Below are 22,008 nucleotides of genomic sequence, written 5' to 3'. Positions count from 1 at the left end.
TTCATGTCTGAAACATAGTACTATGTCAACACTCTCAGAATGTTGTTGCTTTTTTTTTTTTTTTTCTGAGACAGAGTCTCGCTCTGTGGCCCAGGCTGGAGTGCAGTGGCACAGTCTTGGCTCATTGCAACCTCCGCCTCCCAGGTTCAAGTGATTCTCCTGCCTCAGCCTCCCTAGTAGCTGGGACTACAGGCGCGTGCCGCCACGCCCAGCTAATTTTTGTGTGTGTATTTTTAGTAGAGATGGGGTTTCATCGTGTTAGCCAGGATGGTCTTGATCTCCTGACCTCGTGATCCCCCCGCCTCAGCCTCCCAAAGTGCTGGAATTACAGGTGTGAGCCGCCACGCCTGGCTAGAATGTTGTTGCTTTCTAAAGGTCTTGTTGTCGATGAATTTGCCTTTAATATATTAAATCAGGAAAGTATATAATTTATTTTTCATGTGAAAAATGTGTTTAAATATGGTTTATTAAGTTGGAAAACTTGATTCAATACTTTATTGTTGTAAGACTTTGAATGTGTGGCTCTAAGATGAGTTTATTTCACTGTTCTTTAATGGTCAAAATGGTGGAAACAATACCTCACAGTAACATGTAGGAAAAATTCATTTTCCTGCTTACTAAGTTATGGTACTCACTTTTAAATCCCATATGCCAATTAAGTGAAAATTTGTGTTAAAATTTGTCCTTCAATTTTTAAGTTTTTATGTCACTCAGTTCTCCAAACTAATTGGAAGATACTGAATTTTTAAAATTATGTAATTAAAACATTATAATTGTATATACTTAATGAGGCCCGGTTTGATGTTTTGATATACGTACGCATTGTGTAATGATCAAACAATGTAAGTCTAATACCCTGTTCATTTGAGTTTGGCAAGTTTTTTTTTTTTTTTGAGACGGAGTCTCGCTCTGTCGCCCAGGCTGGAGTGCAGTGGCGCGATCTCGGCTCACTGCAAGCTCCGCCTCCCAGGTTCACGCCATTCTCCTGCCTCAGCCTCTCCGAGTAGCTGGGACTACAGGCGCCCGCCACCATGCCTGGCTAATTTTTTGTATTTTTAGTAGAGACGGGGTTTCACCGTGGTCTCGATCTCCTGACCTCGTGATCCGCCCGCCTCGGCCTCCCAAAGTGCTGGGATTACAAGCGTGAGCCACCGCGCCCGGCCCAGTTTGGCAAGTTTTAAAGCTACTAAAACAATAGCCACTTTCTACTAGACAAAGTTTTTCTAATCCTCTTAGGTCAGTTCCATCTTCACCAGCAATTTCATGTCAGTCATCTCCTTGGTCCCAAGGGCCTAATAATGCCCAGCTGTCCATTCTGACCAAGCTGGTTTAAAAAGGCAAGAAGACAAGACTATTTAGAGAAAATGCCTTTTTGAATATACTAGGTAAGAACCATGTGAAAAATCCTACAAGGGAGAATCCAGGTAGACGTCAGCGTGTACCTGGTAGGTCCAGAAGCACTCCCAGTGGCCTTTTTCTGGATTAGTTATGCCTCTGGGGCCACATCTTTTCACCCACCTTGTCTTACGAATCTTTTATGCCAGGCCACAGAGGTGGCTGTAGAGCTAGTGCCATGGAGTGCTAAGGACACAGATGTGAATATACACTCAAGATTGGCCAGCACCATCACTGAGCTGCTGTGTGATGTGAGATGACAGCAGAGAGGAGAGGCATGGGGAGTGGGGAGTAAGGAAATACATGGCTGAAATTAACTTATTTTACCTGGAGAGAACAAGTGAAGGCTCATAATCATTGGGTAATGACTAATAGAGTAATGATGGCCATTATTTATTGTAGATCTACTCTGAGCTACAAGCTTTAAACAAATCTTCCATTCTTAAAAAACTGTCGGAGGGTGACAGGTTGTATTTCCATTTTTTCAGATGAAAAAACAAGTTCAGAAAAGTGAACATCCAGTGTCACAGAGCACGGATTTACATTCAGAACTTCTACCCAGTCTAGGCTTTTTACACTAATCAAAAGTGAGAAGCAAAGAATTTTTTTATATATGGCTGGGTGCAGTGGCTCACACCTGTAATCCTAACACTTTGGGAGGCTGAGGCTGAGGCGAGAGGATTGCTAGAGGCCAGGAGTTGGAGATCAGCCTGGGCAACATAGTGAGGCCCTGTCTGTACAGAAAAAAAAGCCAGTTGTAGTGCGTGCCTATACTGCCAGCTACTCCACAGGCTGAGGCAGGCAGGAGTTCAAGGCTGCAGTGAGCTGTGATCACACCACTGCAATCCAACCTGAGTGACACAGTGCGACCCCTCTTAAAAATAATTTATAGGCCGGGCCTGATGGCTCATGCCTGTAATCCCAGCACTTTGGGAGGCCAAGGCAGGTGGATCACGAGGTCATGAGATCGAGACCATTCTGGCTAACACGGTGAAACCCTGTGTCTACTAAAAATACAAAAAATTAGCCAGGTGTGGTGGCACGTGCCTGTAGTCCCAGCTACTCAGGAGGCTGAGGCAGCAGAATCGCTTGAACCCTGGAGGTGGAGGTTGCAGTGAGCCAAGACTGCGCCACTGCACTCCAGCCTGGTGACAGAACGAGATTCCATCTCAAAAAATAATAATAATAGGCCGGGCGCAGTGGCTCACGCTTGTAATCCCAGCACTTTGGGAGGTCGAGACAGGCGGATCAAGAGGTCAGGAGATCGAGACCACAGTGAAACCCTGTCTCTACTAAAAACACAAAAAATTAGCCAGACGTGGTGGCGGGTGCCTGTAGTCCCAGCTACTCGGAGAGGCTGAGGCAGGAGAATGGCGTGAACCCGGGAGGCAGAGCTTGCAGTGAGCTGAGATCGCGCCACTGCACTCCAGCCTGGGTGACAGAGCGAGACTCCGTCTCAAAAAAACAGACAATAATAATAATAATAATAATAATAAATAAAAATTAAAAAATAATTTATATAGGCTGAGTGCGGTGGCTCACGCCTGTAATCCCAACACTTTGGGATGTCAAGGCAGGCAGATCATAAGGTCAAGAGATCGAGACCATCCTGGCAACATGGTGAAACCCCGTCTCTACTAAAAATACAAAAATTAGCTGGGTGTGGTGGCGTGCATCTGTAGTCCCAGCTTCTAGGGGAGGCTGAGGCAGGAGAATCGCTTGAACCCGGGAGGTGGAGGTTGCAGTGAGCCGAGATTGCGCCACTGCACTCCAGCCTGGTGACAGAGTGAGAATCCGTCTCAAATAATGATAATAATAATAATTTACATAAAGAAATAGAGATGTGGGTGGAGAGGTGGAGGGGAGTATGGGGTCAATCTAGGCAGGAACCAGAGCCAGAACTAAAGGGGCGGCCATATGTGCTGATTGATTTAAGCTCAGGAGCTGTGAGGGCCACTGAAAGACCTTGTGTGGAGACTGATGTAATCTAATTGGCCTCCTAGCAAAGCTCTAGCTAGCAGGGGTGGAGCGGATAGGGAAAGAGAGTAGTTGGGAAGCCCATCAGACCAATCCAGGCAGGAGATAGCACAGCCCTGCTGAGGCTTCCGGAGTGAGGATGGAGAGAGAGGCGGATTGGGTGCTGCTTAGAAGGCGAAATGGTGTGAATAGAGATACAGACATGCAGTCTTTCGCTGAGGTGGGAACAGGTGGATCAGGTGAGAGGAATGTGAAGGAACCAACAGGAGTCGTGCTTCCCTGTGTGTGTGGAGTAAGGGAGAGACCCTGGGGATGACTCCTGGGCTTCTAACAGGGAGAGGGGATGACTGGCACCTTTGGCTGAGACACAGGACCTTCTGGAGTAGCAGAGGTTGGGGAAGAAGATGCAGGGTGAGCCTGGCTTTCCACCCGGTGAGTGAGGTACCTGTGGGTTGTCCAGGGAGGGGAGCTGGGAGGTGGCTTTGTGCGTAGGTCTGAAGCTCCATCTAAGGCCCAGTAGCCTAGGGGGAGCTGATGTGACAGGCCCATGGAGTGTGCCCAGTGATGAGAGTGGAGGGCAGGGCTGCTTCGTCAGGGGAGCGCCATGGCCCGGAGGCTCCTACCCCTGAGCTTTCAGAAGGTCTGAGAGAAGATCAGAAACCTGAGTAAAAACCTCTAGCTTATTAGAAAGAAACCAAAATACCAAGAAAACCAAAATGTAGCAATCCTGCAAAATAGTTATATTTCAGAAGCAAAATTAGAAAAAGATATTCAGCCTCTCATTTCTACAGTGAAAATGTTTCCTGGGATGTGGATGCATTTTAGTATATTTAATACATCTGATGTGATGTGGGCAAGGCCCCCTCCAAAGACATGGCTCCTAAAGTCTCTGAAAGAAGGTGGGGTGTGAGAAGGCGTCTTCTCCTTCACTGGGACTCACACCCCTCATTCCACAGACCCCAGGACTCTCTCCTTTTTTCCGTGGGGGAACTCCCCTTTCCGGCCTTTCCTCCATCCTGCCAGGCCCCTCATCCTTGCAGAGGGCATTCGTATGATGCTGCACATAGAGTTTGAGGGTTCATAATGGAAGTGCATTTCTCACAAGATCTGGTCCTGATGACCCTCGTCTGAGGTGTCGCCTGCTCCCTCGGGCGTCCCACCGTGGCCTCCACACGCCTTGTTCTGGTCACGCAGTCCCCACAGGATCTGGTCCTGATGACCCTCATCTGGGGTCGCTTGCTCCCTCGGGCGTCCCACCGTGGCCTCCACACAGCTTGTTCTGGTCATGCAGTCCCCACAGGATCTGGTCCTGATGACCCTCGTCTGGGGTCACCTGCTCCCTCGGGCGTCCCACCACGGCCTGCATGCTGCTTGGTCTGGTCAGGAGCACTCTGGGTGCCCTCTTGCTCCCCACTTGCTCTGGGCCTTCTGCCGACTCCAGGCAACAGCATCCTATTCCTTCTCCAGGCAAGTGTCCCTGTGGTACCACCCTGCTGGAGTAGATCTTGTTCTTCTTGCCCATCCACCTCACCCCGCTCCCACTTCTCAGGATCTTATTTCACACCCCACCCCTTTCCAGTGCTCAACTCACCTGCCTGGGGCTTCTCAGCTCCTGCCTGGTCACTGGAACCGCCCCTGCACACGGCCTGAAAAGGACTCACAGCCAAGTGGCAGACCCAGGAGGTAACAGACATATGATTGGATCTCATCTTGGACAATCATTCCCTAAAAGAAATTTTGTAAGGAGTCAGAAACCTCTCCCACTTAAAAACAGATGTCCAGAATCCAAACTCTCTGTCTGTCTCAGAAAACTGGAGGTTTTCTATATGAAAGAACATTCTGGCCAATGTGGCTGATATCACCAACATAATAATATAGACAGAATAGCTCTTTCGCATTCTAAGTAACATGGTGACTTTAGAGGTTTTTAAAATATTTAATTGTTGCAAAATACACATAATATAAAACTTACCATCTTAGGCATTTTTTTTTTTTTTTTTTTTTTTTGAGACAGAGTCTGTCTCTGTCACCCAGGCTGGAGTGCAATGGTGCGATCTCCATTCACTGCAACCTCTGCCTCCTGGGTTCAAGCAATTCTCCTGCCTCAGCCTCCCGAGCAGCTGGGATTACAGGTGTGCACCACCAGGCCCAGCTAATATTTTTGTATTTTTGTAGAGATGGGGTTTCGCCATATTGGCCAGGCTGGTCTCGAACTCCTGACTTGTGATCCGCCCGCCTCGGCCTCCCCATCTTAGGTATTTTTAAGTACACAAAAGTATATTCACACTGCATGAAACCAGTCTCCAGAACATCTTCACACACATGAAACAACTCTGCATTTCCCCATCCCTCCAGCCTCTAGCAGTCCCTATCTTACCTTTTGTTTTTATGAGTGACTCTAGATATTTCATATAATATCATTTACTTTAAAAGTTCCAAAGGTATCCCCAGGATGGGGGAATTAGCTCCCCGATTTAGTGTGCGCCTAAACACTCTTCCCTGCCATACATTCGTTCGTTCATTCCGACACCACGTGCTGCGGGATGCGTCTGGGTGTCTGGGAGACTCTGTTGAACGTGTTTTTCTATTGGATTGGTTGCCTGTTTATTAGCTTGTTGAAGTTCTGTATTGAGAATCATGGGTGCTACAAATACATTTTCTCTGTTTGTGGCTTGCCTTTTTAGTCTCTTAATGCTGTCTTTTTGACACCAACACTTGAAATGTGGTCAAATATATTAGTCTTTCCCTTTATGGTTATTGCTTCTTAATTGACATTTATGGCATCTTTTCCTAATTTGATGTCCTGAAGATATTTTTCTGTTATCTTCTAGATCAGTGCCATCCAATAAAAATATGAAGTGAGACATGTATTGTCTATCTAGATTAAATATTGTCTATCTAGGCTAAATATCTAGTGTCCACATTGAGAGAGAAGAAGGAACCTGATAAAGCTAATTTTAATAATGTTTTATGTCACTTGGTATATCCAAATTAATTTCAAAGTTTCAATATAAAAATTTAGACATGGCCGGGTGTGGTGGCCCATGCCTGTAATCCCAGCACTTCGGGAGGCCAAGGCAGGAAGATCACATGAGGTCAGCAGTTCGAGACCAGCCTGACCAACATGGTGAAACCCTGTCTCTATTAAATACAAAAAATTAGCCAGGCATGGTGGAGCATGTCTGTAATCCCAGCTACTTGGGAGGCTGAGGCAGGAGAATTGCTTGAAACTGGAAGGTGGAGGTTGCAATGAGCCAAGATTGCACCATTGCACTCCAGCCTGGGTGACAGAGCCAGACTCTGTCTCCAAAAAAAAAAAAAAAAAAAAAAAAAGAGACATTTGACATTGTTTTTCCTACTGTTTTTTTTTTTTAGTTTATTTATTTTGAGATGGAATCTCACTCTGTCGCCCAGGCTGGAGTGCCGTGGCGCTATCTTGGCTCACTGCAATCTCCGCCCCCCGGAGTTCAAGCAATTCTCCTGCCTCAGCCTCCTGAGTAGCTGGGATTACAGGTGCCTGCCACCGCACCTGGCTTTTTATTTTTTATTTTTAGTAGAGATGGGGTTTCACCATCTTAACCAGGGGTCTTGAACTCCTGACCTCGTGATCCACCCACCTCAGCCTCCCAAAGTGCTGGGATTACAGGCGTGAGCCACCGCGCCCAGCCCGTTTTTCCTACTGTTTAAAATTCCAGTGGGGTGGCAGTGGGGGCGCCTCTGGAGGCTGCAGTCCAGGTCCTGGCTTCAGCCCCAGCCCTATCGTGGTGACCTTTGCTGAACTGCTGGTGCTCCTGGCCACTCTCCTGGCCACGGTCTCAGGCTACTTTGTTAGCTTTGACCCGCATGCTGAGGAGTGCTTCTTTGAGGGGTCACCTTGGGCACCAAGATGGGCCTCATCTCTGAGGTGGCAGAAGGTGACTTCCTGGACGTGATTACAGGACCAGATAATAAAGAGATTTACAAAGGAGACTGAGAATCCAGTGGGAAATACACATTTGCTGCTCACATGATGGAACATACAAATTTTGTTTTAGTAACCGGATGTCTACCATGACTCCAAAAATAGTGATGTTCACCATTGATATTGGAGAGGCTCCAAAAGGACAGGACATGGAAAAAGGAGCTCACCAGAACAAGCTAGAAGAAACGATCAGTGAGCTAGCAGTGGCAGTGACAGCTGTAAAGCACAAACAGGAATACATGGAAATTGGGAGAGGTTACACAGAGCCATCAACAACAACACAAACAGTAGAGTGGTCCTTTGGTCCTCCTTTGAAGCTCTTGTTCTAGTTGCCATGACACTGGGACAGTGTCAGTGTGGCAGGGACGGTGCTTTAGCCAAGGCAGGGATGGCGGGTGACTCACTCGGGATCCTCAAGGAGGCTGCTGCATTTCCGTGCTCTTCCCAGATAACAAGGATGTGTCGGTGATGATGAGCGAGATGGACGTGAACGCCATCACGGGCACGCTGAAGCTGTACTTCCATGAGCTGCCCGAGCCCCTCTTCACTGACGAGTTCTACCCCAACTTCGCGGAGGGCATCGGTGGGCACTGGAGGCCTTGGCCTCATGGGAGACGTCTCCTCCACGTGCACTGCTGCCCTTGGAGGCTGTGAAAAGTGAGGTGTGGGAACCCGAGCTGTGCCCCCTCTGCCATGGTCGGCATTTTAACCCAACCTCAGAAAGCAGGGGACCAGAACCGAGCCTGTCCTGAAGGCCTCGCCCATCCCCAGAGGGCTCCCCATCCGCATTTCTCAAGGAGGCCAAGTGGGTGAAATGGTCAGCACTGCCATGCTGTGGGGTCCTAAAATCTGCTGTCCTTCCTGCACACCAGGGCTGAACACTGGTGCCCAGGTGCTGTAGCCACGGGTCCTGGTCCAGCCAAGCATGGTTTCAAACATGACCTGACCCTTAGTCAACCTGGAGGCTGATGTCTAGAGTGGGCACTGGCGCCTGCAGCACCTGTAGCCTCCGCATCACCCTTAGGGCAGGTCTGCCTCCCAGGCCCATGCACAGAGGACCTGCTCTCCCAGCCTCCAGGTGCCCCTGTGGTGTCCAGGACAACAAGGGGGTCTCTGCGTAGTTGGTGGGGCTGGGACCCTCCCACTTCCCACCTCCTTGTGTCCCTCACTCCCCTGTTTCATTCCATGCCGAGCCTCCCCTGCCTTGGGCTCCCCTGGGGAGGGGGTGGTGGCAGGAGTTGCCCAAGGGCAGCTCTGCCCATGAGCAGCTGCTCTAGTGGCTCCTCCTGCTGCTGTTCACCGGGTGCTGCTGACCCCTGCGAGGTAGAGAAAAGGCGTTCAGGTGGTTCACACCCCACACAGGTGCCCCTCACAGGGTCCTCACTGGTGGCCAGCGCTGTGTGTGTGACGATGATGACAAGCCTAAACTGCACAAGGACTCATGTCCCGGGCGCTCCATGTGACCACCTCCGGAGAGGTCTCTGGCTCGTTGTGACCCCAAGGAGTAACCCACCGCCTCCTGCAGCTCTTTCAGACCCAGTTGCAAAGAAGAGCTGCATGCTCAACCTGCTGCTGTCCCTGCCGGAGGCCAACCTGCTCACCTTCCTTTTCCTTCTGGACCACCTGAAAAGGTAGCCCAGCTCTCCCGTGGCTGCCTGGGGCTCCAGGTCCCCAGCCCGCGGGGTGCCCCTCGGCTCCCACCAGACCCCCAACACCGAGGACCTTTTCCCCTGACCCCTGTCTGCAATCACTCACTGCCTCTGGCGACTAGTGCCACTGCCACCCCGCCCCCGCCTCTCCTCTTTGCCACCCTCCTCCCTCTGCACTGTGGCCTTAAAAAAGAGCTCAGAGCTTTGGCCATGGCCAGCAGAGCACTTGAACCCCCCTCTTCCCTCCCAGTCACATCATAGAGGAGATCCCCCCACCAGCTCAGAGTTGGCCCCTTGTCCTGGGCCACTGGGACCCAGAAGTACCAGGGCTGGAGTCAGCTTGCAGCACAGCCAGGGTCGAGGTCACTCCCTCCCTGAGGACTCCAGCACGGCCCAGCCCCTCTTCCTCTCTCCTAGTGGTGGCGTTGAAACAGCACCCTCTGCTTCAGTCCTCTACAGGGTGGCAGAGAAGGAGGCAGTCAATAAGATGTCCCTGCACAACCTCACCACTGTCTTTGGCCCCACGCTGCTCTGGCCCTCCAAGAAGGAGAGCAAGCTCCCTGCCAACCCCAGCCAGCCCATCACCATGACCGACAGCTGGCCCTTGGAGGTCATGTCTCAGGTATGGGAAGACAGTCTCGAGCCCATGCCACCCCAGCCTGACAGAGGTGGCCTCTGCCTGCCCCACCCCCAGTCCTGCCCATCTTCCTACTTGCATCATATGTGGTGGTGGCTGAGATTCAGAGAGAGTGACTTGCCTAGGTCTGCATGGATGGGAGTGATAGGGGGTGCCCACGCCACCTCCTGGTCCTGCTGGTGCACCTTGCTGGGGGCTTAAAACCACCCCAAGTGTTTGGGTTTGGTGGCTCATGCCTGTAATCCCAGCACTTTGGGAGGCCGAGGCAGGACAACCGAACCCAGGTGTTTGAGACCAGTCTGGGCAATGTAGCAAACCCCGTCTCTAGAAAAAATACAAAGAAAAATTAGCCAGGCATTGTGGCACACACCTGTAATCCTAGGTATCTGGGAGGCTGACACAGGAGGATTGCTTGAGCCCAGGAGTTAGAGGCTGCAGTGATCCATGATGCAGCCGCTGTACTCCAGCCTGGGGTACAGAGCAAGGCCCTGTGCATCTCTAAAATAAACAACCCCCCCCCACCCAACAAGTCATGCCTTGTCAGGACCCCACCCCACCCTGTCTCACTGTAAGGGGTTCATGACACCAGCAGGGGTTTCTAGCACCTGAGGTGGACTTGGGGGCTTGGGCCCCAAAGACCTCCCCACCAGCAGCTGTGAGCCCCTCTCTGAGCCACGCTCCTCCTCCCCACTCTGCGAGGGCAGGTCCAGGTGCTGCTGTACTTCCTGCGGCTGGAGGCCATCCCTGCCCTGGACAGCAAGAGACAGAGTATCCTGTTCTCCACTGATGTCTAAAGGTCCCAGTCCATCCCCTGGAGGCAGACAGACGGCCTGGAAAACTCTGGCTAATCAAGGCCATCTGTAGAGTGGGAATCAAGATTTTCTGAGGCATCCTTGGGACGTCCCCAAGTGTCAGGCCATCTGCCAAGAGACAGCGGCCCAAAGCAGAAGGACAGCTGGCCTGGGCAGATCCTGCCCAGGTCTGAGAGCCCCAGGCTGGCCTCAGACTGTGGGTTTTTTATGTGGCCACCCGAGGGCGCCCCAAGCCAGTGCATCTCCGAGGCCAGGCCTGGCCCTGGGAGACAGGGTGAAGGGAGTGGTTTTTATGAACTTAACTTACAGAGTTTAAAAGATTTCTACTGGATCACTTGTCGAGATGCGCCCTCTCTGGGGAGAAGGGAAGGTGACCGGATTCCCTCACTGTTGTATCTGGAATAAATGCTGCTGCTTCATCCTGTGGGGGTCCACTGTGTGGGTGGGGCCTCTTCCATTTCCCTGACTTAGAAACCACACTCCACTTAGAACAGGGTTGGAGAGGCTTAGTCAGCACTGGGGAGCGTTTGGACTCCATTCTTGCCTTTCTTCTTTTTATTTCCAGAAGGATTTTTGTGCAGAAATGGGTCTTTTGTTGCCACGTTTGCCCTCCTTGGAAGGCAGCTCCAGGAGGCCTGTGAAATGTCGGGGGACAGGACCCCCAGGGAGGGAATCCCAGGCTATGTATTTCAGGGTTCATTCTCCAGGGAGAGCGACCTCGTCCCCCCATCCTGACCGCCCTTCCGGCCCACGCTCTCCTGTTTGGCTTCCACAGGCCTAGACTTCTCTGGCTTCTCTGCCCACACAATCCCTGCTCCAAGTGTCCCTGCCCCTGCCCCAGCACAGGTGACTTCATTTCTGTCCTCTCAGCTCAGTGGACTCCCTCAACTTTTGTAAAAGTCTCCACCTGGTGGTAGCAGCTTGCTGATGACTTGTTTTAAAACTTTCATCCTAAATAACCTTTTGATATTGAATATTTTTAAGTTTTACACGTAGTTTCTAATTTTTTTTTCCTAACAGATTCAGATACCTAATAAGATGCTAGAATGTATTCCCTGGACAATCTGTGTCCTGGCAGCATTTGGTCTTCCTCTAAGCGCCTGGCTTCGCTGTTCTCAGGAGTGGGTTCTGGTCTCTGGAGAACAGGATACGTGGAGGGTTAGGAAGGGGCCAGGCCTAGAGATGGGAGACTCCCTCCCAGAGCAGGTGGAGGCACAGGACCATTTGCTACCCCATCTGCCGGCACCTGCTGGGGAGCCCAGGCATTCTTTGTAAACCCTCCTGACCACCTGGCTAAAGGAAACAGAAGCATGGAGGCCGCCAAGTATTTTCAAGAAATAACCCCATGAACACTGCATCACTTTTGTAGAAAGAAGAGCTTGGGGCAGGCAGAGGAGAGAAGGGAGAGCAAACTGAGAGCCAAGTTTCCAGACGGTCCTGCAGGAGGAGAGGATGCAGCTGCCCAGAGGGAAGCAGGATCACATTTAAGGAAGTGTGTAGGGTCCCTGGATGACACCAGCACCCAGTGTGACTCTGGTGACGCTCCCAAGGTGGGAGGAGTGGGTGCCCCTGTGTGTCAGTGGGCAGCTCCTGCTGAGCCCGCAGCTCGCTGGGGAGCCTGACAGCGGGGCCATGCGCCTGACACTCCTCTCTGCTTGTGGACCTGGCGAGGCAGGGAGCAGAAAACAGAACCACTTGAAGGTTTTCTGTCTGCGTCTGTGTGCAGTGTGGATTTAGTTGTGCTTTTTTCTTGCTGGGAGAGCACAGCCACCATTTACAAGCAGTGTCACCCTAGTGAGTGGTGAGGACAGAACAGGAGCCTCTGCTCTCTGTACCTATCTGGGCCCAGTGGGCTCCCCTGTCCTGGCTTCCATCTCTGTCTCAGCGACCATCCAGCCCTGCGCAGGAACACATGTTGCTTAGAAAAGCCAAATCCAGCCCTTGTCTCGGTCTCCTCTGGTCTCGTGATGTGCATCTGTTACCTTGAAACTGGAAACCAGTCTATCAATGTCTGGCCAATTTTTTTTCCCTCTCCAACCTCCTTCCCCATACGACTTTTTATTTATGTAGGATGTGTGCTGTCTAATGATGGGCTGACCACACTTTTCCATGTTCTAAAAGTGCTCCTCTCCCGCAGGGCCCCAGGCCTGATGGTTGCTTTGGGTCTACAGCTACGTCTTACCCGCCTCCTGGCTCGAAAACCCATGTGGTGGCAAAGCCGGTGCGGGGCTGGGGAACGTGGCGTTCTCCAGGAGGGGGACCCGGCTCTCCTTCTGCAATGCAGGCAAAGGCCTAGATGCCAGTGTGACCTCCCACAAGGCATGGCTTCCAGACTCCCCGACCAGAAGTGATGCTTTTTTGCCTCGGGCCCTGGGTTTGAAGCAGCCTGGCTTTCTCTCGGTAAGTGGCTAGTGTCTTAGCAGATGCAATCTGAGCTCAGCCACCTACACACCCCCGTGGGGGAAAGAACTGCCGACACTTTCATTAAAAAGTTTTCTGAGACGACTTGCGTGCATGTTGATTTCATGATGAGCGCCGCTGGGAAGAAGCCCTGAGCCTGTGGGGTGTGGCTGGAAGCGGCAGGTGCAGTGATGGGGCTGGGTGCCCAGGAGGCCTCAGTGCTCAATCAGGCCACGGTGGCCAAGCCCAGGCTGCAGGGAAGGCCGGCCTGGGAGGTGTGGGTGAGCATAGGCAGGTGCCAGCTGGGCAGTGTTAGGATGCTGGAGCAGCATCCCTAACTCCACTGAGTGGGGTAGTCTGGTTGGGGCAGGGACCGCTGTTGCTTTGGCAGAGAGAGAGGATCCCCACTGGGGAGAGGCTGTTCTGACTGTGCAGGTGGGACAGGGACAGATGGCCACCAGGGTGACCTGGCTGGTCTTCCTTTGCTGTGCTGAGCCCTGGGACATGGAGGATTCCCACCACACACAGCCTGGTCCCGGGTTCTTACCTGTGGCCACCGCTCTGGCACGAGCCCCTCAGTCTTGGGTGGTTTCTGCCTGGTCCGGGATTTGGTGTTGCTGCTGAGTCCAGCCTTTCCACCACCTCTGCATGGGCCGTGGGTGTTGTCAGCTGCCTCCCGCTTTGGCTTCAGTGGCTCACCCAGCTTACAGGGGAGCTGCCCTGGGCTGGAGATGGGCACGAACCCTGGTCCTACTTGAAGGAATGCAGCTTGAGGAGACCTGGCCACATCCACTGGGCCACAGGTTACCCTCGGCAATGCTCACATCAGCCATCAGCCTGAGCCTCCCCAGGAGAGCAAGGCTCACACGACAAAGGCTGCCGGTGGCCTTTGTCAATGAGGTGGCTGAGCCCAGCCAGGACCTTTCTCGGACTCCCAGGATGTGGCTCTGCTTGTGAGTGGCCTGGTCAGCCCTCTTAGGGTGAGAGGGGCTTGTCACACGGGCCCCTGCCTGCGGTGTGACCCTTCTCAGCTTCTCTCAGCAGCCCTGCCTGAGGAGTGTCACCACCACCATGATAATTTCCCTGACACTGCGAGGGTGTGGGGACGTCCTGGGTAGAGACAGGGCCCGTGGCACCAGCAGGCTCAGGGGCGCACTGCACTGGTGGGCTGGGGACTTGGTGGAGACCACACCAAGGGCTGCACAAGGGGACGAGCCTCCACCCTGGCCTCTCCGCAGGCCTCAGCAGCCCCTCCCACAGGCAGAAGGGTTGACACTGGGTTCTGCCCTCACTGCAAGAGCTACCAGTGCCACGTGCTGTCCTGCCCAATCTGGTGTCTGCAGGGCAGGAAAGGGCTGCCGCTGGCCCATTTCTGAGTGTTCAGCACCTAAGGGTGACAGCACTGTCTGTCCCTACCCTCCGGATCCTGTTTGAAAATCAAACCCATGCTCACAGGCCGATTTGTTTTTTCTTTCAGAGACAGGGTCCCACTTTGTCACCCAAGCTGGAGTGCAGTGGTGCGATTATAGCTCAATGCAGCCTCCAATCCCCGGACTCAAGGGACCCTCCTGCCTCAGCCTGCCAAGTAGCTTGGACTATAGCTGTGTGCCATTGCACCTGTTTTATTCTTATTTTGTAGACATGGGGTCTGGCTATGTTGTCCAGGCTATTCTCAAAATTCCCGGCCTCAAGCAATCCTCCTGCCTCGGCCTCTCAAAGGTTGGGATTACAGGTGTGAGGCAAGGCACCCAGCTCAGCCACAGAGCCCTATTGCATCTCTGTTACTAGGAGCAAGAGCTGACTGCCCCCTCATCCGCATTCCAGAGTGTTGGGGCTGTGTTCAGCTGAGGCCGGGCCACTGGCATGGCCCAGGGAGCGGGATCATTCACTGCTGCCCCAAATCTGAGGTCATTCCACCTCGACAAGACTTCCTCATCCAGTCCCTTTACTTGACAGCTGGGAAACCAATGCACACAGAGCACCCCCAGCTCACTCGGGTCTCAGAGCTGATCCATGAGCAGAGGCTGAGATCCTGGGATCTTGTCCCCCAGCCGCCCCGCAAGCTTGCTCCCTTTCTGCTGAAAGAGATGGTGCTGGACCTCGACCGGCAGCCCTGGCCTGGACATGACTGTGCTCGTGCAGGTATTCAGGCCGAGATGCCCCGGCATCATATTTTTTTCTTTTTTTGAGACGGTGTCTCACTCTCTCACCCAAGCTGGAGAGCAGTGGCATGAAATTGGCTCACTGCAACCTCTGCCTCCTGGTTAAAGTGATTCTTCTGCCTCAGCCTTCCAAATAGCTGGGACTACAGGCTTGTACAACCACGCCTGACTAATTTTTGTATTTTTACTAGAGACGGGGTTTCCCCATGTTGGCCAGGCTTGTGTCGAACTCCTGACCTCAGGTGATCCACCTGCCTTGGCCTCCCAAAGTGCTAGGATTACAGGTGTGAGCCACTGCATCATTTAAATGTAGTGAGAGGCCGGGTGCGGTGGCTCATGCCTATAATCCCAGTAGTTTGAGAGGATGAGGCTGTCAGATCACCTAAGGTCAGGAGTTCGAGACCAGCCCGGCCAACGTGGTGAAACAGTGTCTCTACAAAAAAATAGAAAAAATTATCCCTGCGTGGTGGTGCGTACCTGTAGTCCAGTTACTCAGGAGGCTGAGGCATTAGAATCGCTTAAACCTCGGACGCGGAGGCTGCAGGGAGCTGAGATGGCGCCACTGCACTCCAGCCTGGGTGACAGAGCAAAACCTTGTGTCTAAATAATTAAATAAATAAATACGGCCAAGCACGGTGCCTTAGGCCTGTAATCCCAACACTTTGGGGGCCAAGGCAGGTGGTCCCTGAGGTCAGGAGTCCGAGACCAGCCTGGCCAAGACGGTGAAACACTGTCTCTACTAAAAATACAAAAATTAGCCAGGCGTGGTGGCAGGCACCTGTAATCCCAGCTACTTGGGACACTGTGGCAGGAGAACCACTTGAACCTGGAAGGCAGAGGTTGCAGTGAGCTGAGATTGCACCACTGCACTCTAGCCTGGGCAATGGAGCAAGACTCCATCTCAAATAAATTAATTAATAAATACAGAGCAAGATTCTGTCTCAAACAAATAAATAAATGTACACCTGTAATCCTAGCACATTGGGAGGCTAAGACAGGTCGATCACCTGAGGTCAGGAGTTCGAGACCAGCCTGACCAATATAGCGAAACCCCATCTAAAATACTAAAAATACAAAAATTAGCTGGGAGTTGTGACATGTGCCTGTAGTCCCAGCTACTCGGGATGCTGAGACAGGAGACTTATTTGAACCCAGAAGGTGGAGGTTGCAGTCAGCTGAGATCTCGCCACTGCATTTCAGCCTGGGTGACAGAGTGAGACTCTGTCTCAAAAGGAATAAATAAATAAAATACAAAATAAAAAAATAAATGTAGTAAGATTGCAGAGTCGTGCTGCGGAAGCGTGCTGGTCCTATCCATGTAGTGAAGGCTGATTTCATACACAAATGTCACAAGAACTTTTTTTTGTTTTGTTTTCTTTTTTTTTTTTTGAGACGGAATCTTGCTCTGTCACCCAGGCTGGAGTGCAGTGGTGCGATCTCGGCTCACTGCAAGCTCTGCCTCCTGGGTTTTATGCCATTCTCCTGCCTCAGCCTCCCCAGTAGCTGGGACTACAGGCGCCCGCCACCACACCCAGCTAATTTTTTTGTATTTTTAGTAGAGATGGGGTTTCACCATGTTAGCCAGGATAGTCTCGATCTCCTGACCTCGTCATCCACCCGCCTCAGCCTCCCAAGTGCTGAGATTACAGGCATGAGCCACCGCGCCTGGCCACAAGAACTTTTATACCCACCCCTGAAAGAAAGCCCTGATTGCCTCCTGAAGAAGCAGTACATGGACTAACACATGGGCTATCCCAGACAGCTCTGGAAAAATAAACAAAACAGAAAATGACACGCTAAGCCCTTGAGGCCAAAATGCCCTTCCCCAGAGCAGCCGCCAGAAGACAGGGAGCAGGATCGGGTTGGAGGTCACTTCTGGGTGAGGGGGAGAACGGTCAGGCCCGGGGCAGGGGTTTTGGAGCCTGGTTGGCCTCACTGGAACAGAAGAGAGCTGCTTCATGATGCTCAGCTGACAGGCTGAGCCTTGCATAACCCAAGTTCTCACGGTACAGAGAGGCCAGCCAGCGCGGGGACAAAGACACACACGCATTGAAATGGTTTCCTGGAAGACAGGGCCCAGTTGCATCTCTCAAATGGGACCAGATTGGAAGGGAGACCAGCTGCTTTGGGCAAATGAGGCCACTTCTGAATGAGCTCCCAAACTAGATGGTGCTGAGGGCCCTGGACCTGGCAGCTGGGCTGGACATCACACGGCCCTGTATTCCAGGAAACGGCATCTCAGTGCTCGTCTGGCCAGTTCTCCAAAAGAACCATCCACAGGCCATTTTTCCATTCCCCTCCTATGCACAGACTGGGCCGGGCCTGACCAGAAACTCTCCCTTAGGGTTTTCAGTCACTGCCAAAACTTGAGCCCAGCAGTGAGGATGTGATGTTAAAATGTGACTCTGTGCCAGGCAGTGGCTCATGCTTGTCCACCCAGTGCTTTTGGGAGGCTGAGCTGGGAGGATCAATTGAGATCAACAGTTCAAGGCCAACCTGAGGAACATAGATCTCTACAAACAAATAAAAACTAGTCAGCTCTGGTGACATGCACTGCTAGTCTCAGCTGCTCAGAAGGCTGAAGTGGCTTCAGCCCAGGAGTTCAAAGCTGCAGCTATGATCGTGCCACTGTATTCCAACACGAAAGACACAGCGAGACCATGTCTTGAAACAAGGAACAAATAAACTAGGTATAGAAGAAACATACCTGAAAATGGCAGGGCTGGGTGCAGTGGCTCATGAGTGTAATCCCAGCACTCTGGGAAGCTGAGGTGGGTGGATCATCGGATGTCAGGAGTTCGAGACCAGCCTGGCCAATGTGGTGAAACCCCATCTCTACTAAAAGTACGAAAATTAGCCAGGCGTGGTGGCATGCGCCAGGTGTCCTAGCTACTCAGGAGGCTGAGGCAGGAGAATCGCTTGAATCCAGGAGGCGGAGGTAGCAGTGAGCCAAGATCACATCATTGCACTCCAGCCTGGGTGGCAAGAGCGAGACTCTGTCTCAAAAAGCACAAACAAACAAAACAACACACCTGAAAATAATAAAAGCTGATACGACAAAGCCATAGCTAACCTACTACAGAATGGGGAAAAGTTGAAAGCATTTCCTCTGTAAACAGGAACAAGACGAGGATGCCCGTTCTCACCACTCCTAGTCGACATCACACAATCAGGCAAGAGAAGACAATAAAAGGCATCCACACTGGAAAAGAGGACGTCGAATTCTTCTTGTCTGATGAAGATGTGATCTTGGATCTAGAAACATGTAAAGGCTCCACCAGAAAACCCCTAGACCTGATAAATAAATTAATACAGTCATTTGCAGAATACAGAATCAACAACAACAACCACAAAATCAGCAGCATTTCTATACACCAATAATGGTCTGGTTGGGAAAGAAATTAAGAAGGCAATCCCATTTACAATAGCAGCAACATGGAAAGATGTATACCACAGAAGAAATTTCCCAAGGAAGTGAAAGATTTCTACAAGGAAAACTACAAAACACTGATGAAAATGTTTAAGAGGACAGAAAGAAATGGACAATCATTTCATGCTCATGGAAGGAATTCATAGCATTAAAATGACCACACTGCCCGAAGCAGTCTAGAGATTCAATACAACCCCTACCAAAATACCAATGTCATCACTCACAGAAATGGAAAGTCCTACAATTCATAAAAAAGAACCAAAAAAGAGCTCAAAGACCCAAAGTCATGCTCAGCAAAACCAACAAAACTAGAGGCATCCCATTTCACTGCAAATTAGAACTATAAAATTTTGACAAGTGCATAGTAACCAAAATAGTATAATCCTAGCATAAAACTAGACACTTAGATCAATGGGACAGATGAGAGAACCCAGAAAGACAGACACATATTCACAGCCAATTGATCTTTCACAGAGCCGACAGAAACACACACTGGGGAAAGGACACCCTCTTCAATGAATGGTACTAGGAGGGTTGGATGGCCACATGCAGAAGAATGAAACTAGACCCTTATCTCTCAGCATATAGACAAATCACTTCGAGACAGATTCAAGACTTAAATGTGAATGTTAAGATACGAAACTACAAAAATCTTGGAAGGAAACCTAGAGAAAACTCTTCTGGATCTCGCTCTAAGCAAGGAATTTATGATGGGCTCAAAAGCCCCACATGGAGAAGGATGATCTGCAGGATGGCCCACTGAACCTGTGTCCAGCAGAACTCCTGACAGCGCATGAGGGAGCCTTAGAGGCCAGGTTCCTCCTTGCTGTGCCCACGCGGGAAGTGGGGTTGCTAGGGTCAGAAGGCGGGCCAGACTTGCACGTGAAGCCTGCCTTGTTTGCAGTGGCACTGGATCCCCGACTTGCAATTGCGGGCGTCGGCTTAAATGGTCCCCCGGGGGTGTGATAGAAAGTAAAGACAAAAGTGCCACCCAACAGAGTTGCTCCCCATGCCAGGTCCTGTGGTCACCATGGAAGTGTGCTGCCTTGGGGGCCCCCTGGTGTTCAGGACCCACCCCACCCCCTGCCGTGCCCTATTACCATTGGGCCTTTCTCTTTAAAGGGTTTCTTCTGACGGAATGCAGACCTGGGCCCACCTCTGTACTCTCAATTTCCATGGGTGTGGCTGGAGGGCTAGAACTGGCTCCAGAAGTGCCAGGCCTTGGGCTTCTCATGCCCACATCCATGCTTGCAGCTAGGAAGGGGGCCGGAATCAGCGAGGTGACCTGGGCTGAGTCCCAGGAGTGGGAAGAGGTGGCAGGAAGGGGATCTGAGGAGGAGAACAGGGAGCCTGATGGTCTGCGCTTCCTCCCAGACACAGGAGCTGTAGAGGGGACCTCTGCAGCAGATGTTAGGGGGGCCACTGGGCCCAGGCAGTCTTGGGACTTGTGTCTCTCCTGCTGTGCATCCATACTGGGTGCTTTAGAGACAGCAGGCAGACCAGAAGCCCCTGTTGCAAGTGAGGACAAAGCGTGGGAAGGCCGTGAGGCTCTGCAGTCCCAGATGGCCTTGGGCTCGCCCCGCAGTACACTGTTGATGCTCTCGAACGCAGCCTCCTTCTCCCGGTCCAGGTCTTCAGCAGTGACCCGGAACCCCAGCTCTAAGGGAGGCGGCAGCATCAGGGGCTCCCCTCGCCTGCGTGGCCGCAGGGGAAACTTGCGTCTACGGGGGCTAGAGGCCTGGGATCTGGGGGAGCCATTCCTGGGGGCGAGTGTCTGCCCTGGTGCTATATCTGCTGCCTTTTCATACCGGGTGTGACCCGAAGAGACAGCCTGAGGCCTGTCCTCACTCGCTGTCTTTGAGGACCTGATGGTCAGCTGGCAGTGGGATGCGGCTGACCCCCTCCTCCGCTTTAGCCACGGGAAGCCTCCCGTGGAGCTGTAGGAGCTGGAGATCGCATTGCGTTTTGTGCACGAGCTCGTCCAGGAGGTCTGGGATCTCTCATTATATCTGACTTCTGACCTCTGGGCATGGAGGTCTCTCTGCACAGGCCCAGGCCTGGGCACAAAGGGAGAGAGGCCTCCATTGTCCCGCAGGGGCCTAAATGCAGAGCGTGCATCCGCGGTGACCTCGGGGACTCTTCTCTGATAATCAGGACTCTCTTGGACTCTAGGGTCCTTGTCCTGCTCAGGCATCCCTGCCCCGCTCTCCTTGAGGGCCCTCAACACTATCTTCCCTGGACACAAGTGTGGGGACGGCCGGGTGTTGTGGGCCCCGAAGGGGTGACTTCCTGCTCCTGGGCCCCACAGAGAGTCCTTGTGCTCAGTGCAGTGGCTGAGCTGGAGGATGCCCTGGAACTCGGAGCACACAGCACTGGCTTGCTGTGGTACCTGTGCCATGAAATTGAAGTCAGGATCACCAGGAAGGAACACACTGCTTGCAGGATCACGGAAAGGCTTCTTACAGTTGTCTTCACAGCACTGATGCCAAGTGTCTGGGTGCTTGTAGGATGGCCTGCCACTCAGTCCAGGGGCAGGAGCAACGGGGAGATCCCACAAGAAAAGTGAACTGCGGGATGGGCTCAACGGGCTCCAGGCAACTGAGCCCTACTGGCAGGTCCTCGGCCTGGGCCCGGACAGGAATGAGGGGCACAGAGTGCCCAGGTAACCGCTCCTGGGAGCAGTGGGGAACCGTCGTTTTTGAACTCTCGAGAGCTGGGCTCTGAGCGTCCACGTCGAGCTGCCAATTCGGCCAACCGCTAAGCCAGCAGTTGCTTCTGTTGCCGGGCAACGTGCCTTTTAAACCTGAGGGAGTGGCTGCGCGTGCAAAGAACCGGCGCGAGTGACAGAGCGACCTTAACAGATCAGCGCGGCAAGTTTGCCGGGCAACGCATCTTTTAAAGCTGAGGCAGTAGGTGCGCGTGCACAGAATGGCGCGAGTGACAGAGCGACCTTAACGGATTAATCAGCGCTGCAAGGTACCTGTGCAAGATACCTGCTGGCAATGGTGGCCGGCGGAGGTGGCGGGGGGGGCATGCAAGAGGTAGTGGAAGGAGAGACCCAGGCACAAAGGTCGCGGGAAGAACAGGTGCCCACAATGGCTGCAGATCTGTCCATGGATCACTGAAGATTCCTGCTGTCCTGCTGAGGTGGAGATTGCAGTGAGCTGAGATCGCACCATTGCACTCCAGCCTGGGCAACAAGAGCAAAACTCCGTCTCAAAATAAAAAAAAAGGAAAAGAAAAAAAAGAGACCCGGCGTGGTGTCCTATGCCTATAATCCTAGCACTTTGGAAGGTCGGGGCGGACGGATCACGAGATCAGGAGTTGGAGACCAGCCTGGCCTGTACTCCCAGCTACTCCGGAGGCTGAGGCAGGAGAATGGCGTGAGCTCGGGAGGCGGAACTTGCAGTGACCCGAGATCTCGCCACTGCACTCCAGCCTGGGTGACAGTGCGAACCCCCGTCTCAAAAAATAAAAAAAAAATAAATGAAATAAAAAAGGCAGAGAGAGAGACAGAGAGAAAACGGTTTATTAATTTAATGCACTTTTATGCCTGTGTTCTTCAGTTTGCTTAGGAAACACCCA

The 22,008-nt window shown here is 52.2% G+C and overlaps 2 protein-coding genes and 1 pseudogene across 2 annotated transcripts; 2 read left to right on the top strand and 1 right to left on the bottom strand.

Moving 5' to 3' along the window:
* Window positions 1-3,976: 3,976 nt before the first annotated feature.
* LOC129467498 (transmembrane emp24 domain-containing protein 2-like) lies at window positions 3,977-7,802 on the top strand (annotated as a pseudogene).
* On the top strand, window positions 7,699-10,762 carry LOC129468292 (breakpoint cluster region protein-like). Its single transcript, XM_063622699.1, has 4 exons — window positions 7,699-7,916; window positions 8,709-8,964; window positions 9,442-9,604; window positions 10,324-10,762. The coding sequence occupies exons 1-4, from the start codon at window positions 7,802-7,804 to the stop codon at window positions 10,411-10,413; spliced, it is 624 nt and encodes a 207-aa protein (XP_063478769.1). The 5' UTR covers window positions 7,699-7,801; the 3' UTR covers window positions 10,414-10,762.
* Window positions 9,865-20,864, bottom strand: LOC129467497 (putative POM121-like protein 1). The gene is made up of 2 exons (XM_055252014.2): window positions 19,524-20,864; window positions 9,865-9,943 (listed from the first exon to the last, which is right to left on the bottom strand). Coding segments are annotated over exons 1-2 (1,299 nt in total). The 5' UTR covers window positions 20,822-20,864; the 3' UTR covers window positions 9,865-9,942.
* Window positions 20,865-22,008: the final 1,144 nt, after the last annotated feature.

The sequence above is a fragment of the Symphalangus syndactylus genome, chromosome 18, assembly GCF_028878055.3.
Source record: "Symphalangus syndactylus isolate Jambi chromosome 18, NHGRI_mSymSyn1-v2.1_pri, whole genome shotgun sequence".
Lineage (NCBI taxonomy): Eukaryota > Metazoa > Chordata > Mammalia > Primates > Hylobatidae > Symphalangus > Symphalangus syndactylus.
Note: the sequence above shows the minus strand (reverse complement) of the source record. Positions and strands in the feature narration are given on the sequence as shown.

Excerpts from the sequence above, each read along its gene's own strand:
- LOC129468292 (XM_063622699.1), top strand. The coding sequence starts at position 7,802 with ATGATGAGCGAGATGGACGTGAACGCCATCACGGGCACGCTGAAGCTG. Across the intron at positions 7,917-8,708 it reads CAACTTCGCGGAGGGCATCG|GGTCCTCACTGGTGGCCAGC; the intron begins GTGGGCACTGGA and ends TGCCCCTCACAG. Across the intron at positions 8,965-9,441 it reads CTTCTGGACCACCTGAAAAG|GGTGGCAGAGAAGGAGGCAG; the intron begins GTAGCCCAGCTC and ends AGTCCTCTACAG.
- LOC129467497 (XM_055252014.2), bottom strand. The coding sequence starts at position 20,821 with ATGGCACAGGTACCACAGCAAGCCAGTGCTGTGTGCTCCGAGTTCCAG.